The sequence below is a fragment of the Macrosteles quadrilineatus genome, unplaced genomic scaffold, assembly GCF_028750875.1.
Source record: "Macrosteles quadrilineatus isolate MER2022 unplaced genomic scaffold, UCM_ALF_1.0 Scaffold_36__1_contigs__length_1205136, whole genome shotgun sequence".
Lineage (NCBI taxonomy): Eukaryota > Metazoa > Arthropoda > Insecta > Hemiptera > Cicadellidae > Macrosteles > Macrosteles quadrilineatus.
Genome location: NW_026542629.1, coordinates 567,293 through 578,437, shown reverse-complemented (window position 1 = coordinate 578,437; position 11,145 = coordinate 567,293). Strand labels below are relative to the sequence as shown.

At 36.8% G+C, this 11,145-nt stretch overlaps 1 protein-coding gene across 2 annotated transcripts; it reads right to left on the bottom strand.

The window, feature by feature from the left end:
* Positions 1-763: 763 nt before the first annotated feature.
* Positions 764-10,003, bottom strand: LOC129005838 (acyl carrier protein, mitochondrial-like). 2 transcript variants are annotated; one of them, XM_054434855.1, is made up of 4 exons: positions 9,832-10,003; positions 5,945-6,067; positions 2,413-2,500; positions 764-1,020 (listed from the first exon to the last, which is right to left on the bottom strand). In XM_054434855.1, exons 1-4 carry the CDS (start codon positions 9,979-9,981, stop codon positions 929-931), a joined length of 453 nt encoding a protein of 150 aa, XP_054290830.1. In that variant the 5' UTR covers positions 9,982-10,003; the 3' UTR covers positions 764-928. The 2 variants fall into 2 exon arrangements, with proteins under 2 accessions (XP_054290830.1, XP_054290829.1); XM_054434854.1 differs by lacking the exon at positions 5,945-6,067 and adding an exon at positions 5,773-5,904.
* Between the last annotated feature and the right edge of the window lie 1,142 nt (positions 10,004-11,145).

Genomic DNA, 11,145 nt, shown 5'->3' with positions numbered 1-11,145 from the left:
CCACCTGCAACGCAAGTTCATCCAGTTCGTACATTCGTATCATTCGTTGTACTGTGGGGGAAAATCTTGCCTGTGCTGCCGCACGGTGGTAAGGAGTTCTGCTACTGTGTGGACTGGATTGTGTTCAATACCATTATCTGATAGCCACTTCACAATGTCTGCCTTTCTTGATTTTGAACTTGGAATTTTGTTAAGTCGTTTCGAATGGTAGCTGGCATTATCCATTACAAAAATCTTTTGATATATTTTCTATATTACAATCTTCGTAGTCCATATTATGTGCTGCAATGTATTTAATTCCTTCTCAAGTTAAGTTTTGGCCTTTTTTTCTATTTCTAACTAACACTAATCAATTAAACCCAGACTGAATAATATTAAACTGCACAAAATATCATCATAATAATCACAATGTTGTTTACTACTAAAATGTAAACAAAGTGACACCTGTTGTAAAATTATGAACAGTATGAATCAGCTGTAGGCTAATATGTGGTGGTGGCAGGGGCCAGGGAGAAAACAGGGGAAAACAAATTTGTCCTTCAACCGCACATTAAATTCAGACAGAGTATAGTCAGAATGCTAATATGATTTAATTTACGTAGGCAGTAGGATTCTAATAAAGTTAAAATAATAATCTTAACAAGAACACTTTATTTTTCTCAGTTAAGTTGTACAAACGTGATATAGGCTATTAGCAAAGTAAAGTATAGAAAAACACAAATCATACATCTTAAAACAAAGGGATAAATAAAGTGGGTAGTGATACAAAAAATTAACGATTTATTGAAAACCAAAAGACAAAGTAAGAGACATGGAGGAAAACTTTGAAGTATTCTGTCCTATTACTAAATTTATTACTTTGTACAATCTACAAATATGATAACTGAAAGTCTACATGTTTAAAGCAAATAACATGCATGAGGATATCTTATTCATACACATCTACTCTGGCACTGACATAGTTGACTATATCTTGTGGTTTAAGCAATTTTTCAGCGTCATCATCAGGAATCTCAAAACCTGAAAAAGTCAAACCGATAAGTGCATAAAATAATAGGCCTACTTTTAAAATATAAAATAGGTTACGTACCTTACGTCGTCAATCCTAGGTTAGTCTTTTTTAGCGACTAGTTTCGAAACTGACGTTTCATTTTCAAGCCTTGTCAAACATAAAATTACTTGAACATAATGTCGTTGTCAAAGTACACTAATATAACATTTAACACGCACAAATACAAATACATTAAGGAACAGAAAGACGCACGGCCGGCCATTACACGCACGACGAACACGACTCAACTACCAACATCGGTACCAATCGGTAGTTGAGTCGTGTTTGTCATGCGTGTAATGGCCGGCCGCGCGTCTTTCTGTTTCTTAATGTCCCTATTTGTACTTGTGGTGTTAAATGTTATATTAGTGTACTTTGACGACAACATTATGTTCAAGTAATTTTATGTTTGACAAGGCTTGAAACTAGTTGCTAAAAAATACTAACCTAGGATTGACGACGTAAGGTACACAACCTATTTTATATTGTCTTAAATCAATCCTGGAGGCAAAGCTGAATAAAGCCTACATTTAGCAAACAATAAAATCTGTATTTGGGGGGGGGGGGGGGGGGGCTTTTGACTGTATGGATCATCCGATGCTGATTTAAAAAAATTGCCAGTATGGGTATTGAGGAGTTGGCTCTTAAAGCTATTGACATAATATCTTTTCGGAAGAGAGCAAAGAACTGTTATTCAGTAATAGAGGGCAACCCACTTTTACTCGGACTGGGCTACAGTAAAATTTGGTGTCCATCAAGGATCCATTTTAGGACCGGCACTCATTCTCATAATACACGTTTATATTTTTACAACTGTATAAATAAATTACCTACCAGCACATATATCTTAAAGGTTTGTATTATTTGCTGATGATACAAGTTTAATAGTTTGAGGAATAAAACCTGTCTCAATTAGAAAACACTTTGAAATTAACACTAAAAGAACTGAAGAAATAGTTTGAAACAAATAGACTTTTACTAAATAAATTCAAATCTAACATTTGCAATTCCACATAAGAAATAACAATTACAACAACAAATGCAATGCAACAGTTTTAATGTTACTGATAAATATACATTTCCAGGGATTAACATAGATCAAAGTTTCAATTGGAAACCACACATTCAATATTTGGTTAGTAAATTGACCTATTCTAGGTTTGCAATAAATCAAATGTCGTCAAAAACATTAAGGTGCATTGTTCTATGTAGCTAAACTGTGTTTTACCTGAAGATCAATTCTTGAACCTTATGAAATTAAAAAATCTTACACTTCTGTTTATTATGTACGCAAGGACATGCAGAATATCAAAATGTAATAATGGTTTCAAGCATTAAGTTTTTTGGCTCAAAAAACTAACCAAATTCATCCTCCATAGCCATGATCACTTCCACATGGTCCAGGGAATCAAGTCCAAGATCATTCATGAAATGTGATTCCAGCTTCAACTGTAACAAACCAGATTCTTAATTTATGGTTCTTAATTAACTAAAACTTGTAACTAAAAAACAGTAACAACACATTTTAACCCTTTGAGTGCCAACGTCCGGGGAACCGGACGTTTTTAAAACGAGCCAAAAGTGCCGACGTCCGGCCGACCGGACGTTTTTAGAACGAGCCAAAAGTGCCAACGTCCGGCTGACCGGACGTTTCGTAATGATCGAACAGTTGTCATAACAACCGAATGGATACTCGGATTCTTTTAACCCATATATTAACATTGAGTCGAAAGTTACTAGATGCGATACATCGATTTTCGTTGGTCGAAATATCAAAAATTCGATTTTTACGAAATTTTAACCTAAAAATCGCCAGATCGCGCTCGGCATTTTTAGCGCGACCTTCGGGAAAAATCATCGGCATTTTTTGAGCGTTACTTTTATTTCTCGCCTGGCACTCTAAGGGCTAAGAGACGAGGAATTTCTTATATTCAGATAATAGGTACTTTGGACTAGTTTCTTTTAACCCGCATGAGCTTGCTTAGCTGTATTAATGACCGTGTTTGTACTTTTTTGTCTAACAATTAATCATTATACCGGGTGTCCGAAAAATAACTCCCTAGTTTTGATAAACGATTGTTTATTGTAGAGAATACATATTCTTATATCTAATACATGAAATTAAAGAGGGTTTACTCAAGTTTATGTTGACATTAGTACTCCTCGATATGTGACCCATTTGTAGCTCTACAGATATCTAACCGGTATTTGATCTCTCTCCAAGTGTTAGTTAACATATCAGGTGTCACTGATTCTACTGCAGCTACGATTCTTTGACGAAGATGGTCAATGTCACGTATCTTTTCTGAATCACTTCACTTATTTATTCAGAAAAGATACGTGACATTGACCATCTTCGTCAAAGAATCGTAGCTGCAGTAGAATCAGTGACACCTGATATGTTAACTAACACTTGGAGAGAGATCGAATACCGGTTAGATATCTGTAGAGCTACAAATGGGTCACATATCGAGGTGTACTAATGTCAACATAAACTTGAGTAAACCCTCTTTAATTTCATGTATTAGATATAAGAATATGTATTCTCTACAATAAACAATCGCTTATCAAAACTAGGGAGTTATTTTTCGGACACCCGGTATTTATTGGTTATAGCTATTGTCAGCCTTTACTATGTACAACACACACCACATTCCAGGAACTTGTACTGGTCAATTCCACCCTTTGCTTCTCCTCGTGTTTAGAAAATACCAATATAAGAAAGTGTGCGTCTCCTGGTGGTTTATAAGTTAATACTTATTTTTCTTTTAATTTGTTGATTGGCTACAGTTTTAATTAATTGGTAATGCCATTAAATTATGTGCTGCGTCACAGAGAAGCGTTCCTATTATTTACCTCTCAGTGGCTAAACGTGGAATCTAAGAAGCAAAGTAGGATAGATAGTCTATTGTAAAGTGTTGAAAGTGATGAGGATGTTGAATGTTAAGTGAGGCATGCAGGATATTTTCTAAGGCACCTTTTCAATGAACCATTTACTGATTATTTAATGATAAAGATGAATCTTAAAACTTAAAAGGAATTTATCTTTACAAGACATTGATGACTTATAATGATTTATAACTGAACTACTTTTAGAGAACTATGTTTTTTACAGTTTATTATATAATATGTTTCATAAGTATTTGTAACTAGCAGTTACCCGGTGCGCGTTGCTGCGCTTAACAACTATTATTTTCCATCCCTTTTATTGTTTATAATACTTTTATAAAGGTTTTTATGTTTACATATTTAAAATTGGAGAAAATGTTGAGTGCACAGGTGTGCTGCGAATGGGGTTTTAATATATTTTTACTTATCGGAAAGTAAAATAGTTTTCTGTGCTGAACTCTGTGGAAACATTGTGGCACTATCTCAAATCATAACTAAGGTCGGGACCACGCAAGTTTGCAGTTGAGGGAGGAGCCTATTTACCATATGGTTTTGAATGAACCAATGAGAACCGTGCGGTGTTGCCAAATCTGTTAATACCAGCTGATTTTAATATATTGCTTAGTATATTTTAATTAGTGTTGTCAACGGGCGATGTGGCAACGTCGCACTAGCCTTGTCTTGTGATTGGCTGCCACCAACTGCAAACTTACGTGGTCCCGACAATAATACAGCATTTTGTGATTATTCAAACCTACAAAACAGTTGCCTGGTAACAGCTGTCATATTTATTTGTAAACACTGTAGTTCAAAAAGTCTGACATTGGCCCACTTAAAACCCTCTGGGGCTGCGGATCCCTTTTGATGGATCCGCGCAAAACTTCACACAAACCATCCTTGAAAGATGCTTAATAATGCCTGAAAGTTTGATTACAATCTGTCAAGCGGTTTTGGAGTATATAGGCTACATATATACAGTATATACATATATACATACATAGTTCCTCTTTTATAGATATAGATTTATAGATTGAAAAAAATTGCTTTTGAGGCATTATTGAGCTATATGAGAACCGGTTTACACAAAACGCACAATTCCAAATGTAGGCCTATGATTTTTTTACAACTGTCCATTTTATGTTTACTATCCTAAGCATATTCAGAAGGTTGTAAATTAAATCATTTAGAAAATCTTTATGATTTGAGGAATTAAAATAAAATTGTTACTGAAATATTTGGTTTTTTAATTTCACCCGGTTGATTTAACCCAAGACCCTAAAGACAACAGTTTTATCAGTACCTTGGTATACGGAGGCCACCCTTATACAGTGAGTGCTCTGTGGCGGTTATGTTGGGTTATCATAAATATAAAGTATAACTAATCTGGTATCGTTCGATTCATAAATAACAAAACGAGGAAAGTCCTAAAAACATATTAATGAACCCAACCAACATAACCGCCGCATCGCACTGAAATAAATGTGGCCTCTGCATAATACTAAAGTACCGTTTCATCTGACCAAAAGTAAAAAATAATTGGTCGACTGTAAATAATATTTTTTACATTAACTCAAAATTCAAGGGTCAAAACATTACTTGGAACTCAGTTTAAGAAATTTTGACCAAGAGATTTCAGTACATAAACTAAAAAAAAAAATTTTGTTTCTAAAAATATGAGATAACCTATTACAGTTTCAGGTTTGTAAGGAACCAAGCGTTGAATACTGAACCATTACAGTATTTCAGTTTATATTTTTAGTGACTAACTTAGCCTACCAATAACTTATTTGTCAGCCTGTATCGTCTAGGCCAAATATAACTAGGCTATATACCTTTTGAGGGTCAACCTTATCGTACAGTTTGAGCACCAAGAGTACTCTATCGCGTATAAGCTCTAGAGTGTGTGGGGGCTCATGACTGTAGGTCCGCTTGGTCACAGCGGAGGCTGAGATGTTGAGGAGACCCTGAAAAGGAAACCAGTTATAACTAAAAAGGAATAAGTACCTCTTCTCCATGAATTTTGTCATAGGCCTTGCACACTTTGAGCACTTTTTCTGCTATTATATCTTTAGTCAGCGTTTCTTTGGTACAAAATCTTGATAACTGATGGTGCCTTGATGATGGAAGCTGTGGAAGAAAAATAACAGATAGGGCACTAATGTTAAAGTGTAAAAAGCTTTAATCCTACACAACATCATAAAGTAAATATTAAACGTAGGCTAATACAATTTAAAATAGATGGAATTGTGCATGATTTTTTTGCACCTTGTAGCCTGTAATAGGCCAAAACAGCAGCCTCTAGTGGCTTACTCTGAAGACTTAGTGAAAGCCACTCTTGTTTAGATGACGATACATATGGTTGGATTCACGAATACTAGATAAGACCCGGTATGGATCATAAACATAAAAAGATGACGTTTTTGGCCCGAAAGTAAAAAAAAACCTTAAGTTAATTAATGCTATTAGTATAGGGGGATTTGTTAACTTTCGGGCCAAAAACGTCATTTGTTTATGATCCATATCAGGTCTTTTCTAGTATTCATGGTTGGATCCATGGATGGGAAAGCAAGGTAGATTCAGAATACTAGGGTGGCTTCCTACAAAACAACTTTACCTAAGTTTACATATTAAAGAAGGGAAGTTAATGGTTATGTTTTGAAAAACAGGTAAAGTCAAGTGGGGTGAGTGACTTCCAGCTAATAATAGCCTAAATTTGTTTACCAAAAAATAAGAAAACTTGGCCGTTGAAATAAATGAAATGAAATCCTTATAGGAAATTTGCTAAAATGGGATTATGTAGTAACATGGTGCTGTTTTAACACAACCTAACTGTTCGAACCAAACTCCTTTGATGTCAGAAAAGGCAAGTAAGGGTGGTCGGTCGAGCTTTAAGTGAATTTGTGACTGTATTAAGTCCATTCTTATTGTTTTTTGTTGTTCCGGATCGGCGTAGACAATAAAAAAAGGTTAAATTACTTGTGTCCGCCGGACGATCCTATTATAATCCTTCACAGGAGATGCATTTTGGCATATTATATCGCCATCATAAGTCCTAAATAATACAAGTCCTTGAACTTACCCTTAACGGGTGCATCTTGAAGTTTGTAGACACATTTACACAAAACGTTACATTGATGAAATTATTAAAAACATCAACTGCGCGGTAGGCCTACTTTTAATAGAACTCGGGACCTTACCTCAAGTTATCGGCCAATCTCAATAATCCCGACTGTAGGGAAGATTGTGGAGAAGATTGTACAGAGACAGATTGTCGACCATTTTGAAGTAAATCACTACTTTACAGCATCCCAACACGGGTTTCGGAAGTCGAGATCTACAACAACAGCCCTCGTCTCCTTGATTAGTGAGGTTTTGGACTCCTTTGAAAATAGACAGTCAATGGCTCTGGTCCTTTGCGACCTGTCAAAAGCCTTCGACATTGTCTCCCACGACATATTGCTTGAGAAGCTCGGCTATTATGGAGTTGGCGGAGTTGCCCTCCAGACCTTTAAATCCTACTTAGAAGGTAGAAGTCAGATGGTAGCAGTGCAGGGCGCACTGTCCTCCCCAGCCGATGTGAAGTTCGGAGTTCCGCAGGGCTCAATAGTTGGCCCCACTCTCTTCCTGATACTGATGAACGACCTAGGTTGGGATAGAGATACTCTACTCTTTGCGGACGATACAACCCTGCTGGGCAGGGGGCAAGATCCTACTGAGGCGGTCGCTTGTTCAGAACTTCTATTCCAAGAGGCTAAAGACTGGTTCCTCATAAATAACTTGAAGCTCAACGAAGATAAAACACAAAGGCTTCTGCTCACCCTAAGCAGATCATCTCCATCTCCTGACCCTCCTGTCAAACTTCTTGGCTTCGTCCTGGACTCCAAGTTACAGTGGGGCCCTCATATAAATTCTGTTTGCGTAAGACTGAGTAGAGTGATCTTCCTCTTGAGAAAACTGAAACACCTGATAACTGCGCAGTACCTGTTGACAGTCTATTTTTCGCTTTTTCATAGCCACGTGGCCTATGGCATCCAACTGTGGGGACATGCTGCCGACAGCAGTCGTGTGCTCCGCTTGCAGAAACAGGCATTACGAGTAATCACAAATAGTAGGAGGCGGAAGCCATGCAGACCCCTTTTTAAACTGTTAAACGTCTTCACAGTCTATAACCAGTACGAGTACATCCTTGCCTGTGTTGTACACATTAAAACCAACCTGAGCAATTTTGAACTCCGAGGCCAGCTCCACTCTTACAACATTAGAGGAGCACAGAAGCTCAATACCCAGCGGTATAGACTGTCCCTGACAAGAGATAGCTTCCCTGCAGTTGCTGTACATATGGTTAATGCCCTGCCACTCCACCTGAGAGAGCTAGAGCCGAAAATATTCAAGGAAAGAATCAAGGAGCTCCTCCTGCAAAACCCGTTCTACTCAGTTGACGAGTATTTTGAGGAAGCACCAACTCTTGACCACCCACCGCCATCTAAAGCTTAAGTTTTAAATATATGTTTTATTAAAGAAAGTTTTTATTTTATAAAAGTTTGACGCTGTCTATCCGGCCCTGGCTGGTCAGAGACGAAGAGGAGGTAATAAAGGTAATAAAGGTAATCATGTTGACGCGCATCAGTTAAGTTTCGAGTCTCGACTGGGGTCATACGTTACTTGCAGAGTTGACCTTTGACCAGCCTCTGTTCTTTGTAGCTGCAAGTGGCGTTTCATTCAACTTTAGGCATTCCGTGCAGTTATTTGTTTTTATTTGTCAATTTAACGTTAAGTGTTGGGTCTATGTTACTACAAGCTTCAAGACATAATGTAATGAGGAAGTTCAAGGACTGATGATGACAATATGATTCGCCGAAATGCATCTCCTGTGAAGGACTACAATAGAGTCGACCGCCGGACACCTGGTAAGTTAATTTAAGCTTTTTTGCTTGTATTAAGTCCTTTGAAGGTAGGTTGAAATAAGTATGGTGAAGTTTGAGTTACCCTATAATGAATCGAGTTGTTAGTTACCTTGCCTAAAGACTGAATTCGTATGATTAACTTAAAACCCTGGAAAAACACTTCAAACACTATTTCAAAAACACAAGCAACCCTCAGTTTCTCACACCTGTTGGATCACTTGTAATGGATAGCCACCCTATGATCTTGTTCGTTTTCAACATAGGGTAAAATTAACTTATGCACTAAAAGGGCTACCTTAAGTTTAAGCTGAAAATAACTTTTTATCTGGTCTAAAAGTATTTTTTATTATTGTAGGCTACCGTACCCTAATAGTAAGTACATAACAAATATTAACTTGGATTAAATTTTATTTAACGTGATGTAGCCGATAGCCTGTAGCCTAATAACATAGTTTCAGAAAAACTTTGCTAATCAAAAAGGCCTAATTAGGCCTATATTGTTATTAACAATTGATGCAATCAATGTGAAAGTTTTTTGTACGTCAAGTAAGTTTGGTTATTGATCGAATCAATACATTTAGGCCTACGTTCAATACAGTAGGCCTAACTTAAGTTACAATGGAGCTGGATGTCAACGTTGGCAGCTAGGGTTCTACCAAAATCAATATGAGGCTACCATTATTTCTACCAAAAGTTTGGGCATCCCATAGCAGGTTAAAGTAACCCCAAGCCTTATGCCTAACTTAACTTAAATTAGCCTATCTATCTTGATGAGCTTGATTGATTGAATGCCTAGGCCTAACCCTACTTGAAGGACTGATTTTGTTCAGTAGGCTAGTGGACTAATTTGTGTACTTTTTCAGCCCCGTGAAATTAAATTCCCTGTAGGCAACCAGGCAGACTAGGGTTTAAAAATGTCCTGGGAAGGAGCATGGTAGTCAACTACTCAAAGATAGGCCTACATGAAAACAATGAAGGTCAGCTTACCAAATTCTGTAAGACGTTGGAATTTGTTGTGAAGTTTGACAGTTTACATTTTTGTTGCAACCCTAATAACGTCGATCTCGTAATTGTAGATCGTAAAACGCAAGAACCTAAAACTAAAGAAGATCGGACACCTTGGGCGAGGGCTGCCATTTTTGCTTTTGCACCGCAGACCGCAGACGAAAAAGAGAAAAAGAAAAAGCCCAGCGTTCCGTTTTTACCAAATCAGCTGTCACCTTTAAAGAGTTGCTGTGTTCTCAATGCAGTATACCGAAGATCTAAGTTAACCCGTTGATTATATGTACTTCAAGATGAGAGATCGTAATTAATTTTTTTTAAAAGATCCGTTCATAAACAATTCATAGAATTCCGGAGACCTCCATGAGGGTCGCCGGAATTCTATCCCTGGAAATTTACCCCCATAAAAAAACGCCTACGTCATTTTGTGGTAAATTTGTTTCAATTTTTCTTTTTACTTTGTCATAAAATAAAGAACGATAGGATTTAACAATGGGCTTGGAAGTGTGAAACTAGAGATAACATTTGTTGGTCACTGTTTGAAAATAAAAGTACGTAATTGCAAAGTAAAATAATAGCCAAAATAAAGCTCTAACAATGAAGTAAACATGTTTATTTTAATATGGAAACTGTCCATTTAATGTTAAAATAACATTATTTAAAAATCGAATAACTATCAATTTATTAAAATGTATTAAAGATTTTGCAAGGTATCTTACTTTACTTAATAATAATGTTGACGGAAAATGATGGATATTTAAACATTGTAAGGTTTTTTTTTCCTAAGGACGCTAGGCACGAGCCTGGGATTGTTTTTCACATTACTTCAGGCTAGACCTAGGGGTTGCGGCATTATCACTTAGATAAAATCCATTGGTGACTTGACGGGGATCGAACCCAGGACCTCAGGGACTGAAGTCCCGCGCTCTAACCACTACGCCAGCTCGCTCCCCAAACATATTGTAAGGTAGGGGTATAAAAGGCTTGTTATCAGAAGCTTAATGTGCCCTAAATGCTACTGTAATTTAAACTAAATCAGTAGTTTTATTATAAATCTTGAAGCAAATTTAATCTTAATGCCTCTAATAATAACCTGTATGTTATTCAATGAAATGCTAAATAAATACAGAGCTGTTACCCCCTGTTTAAAGTCAAGAACCACACTTGAAACATGTTAGGAGTTATGTACAAACAGACAAACATTTATTTTACCAATAACTAGCAAAAAGTAGGTTTACCTACGTGTTTATAACCATACAGGCTCCTGATTTAGTAAACATATGAACATGTTGTCAATTG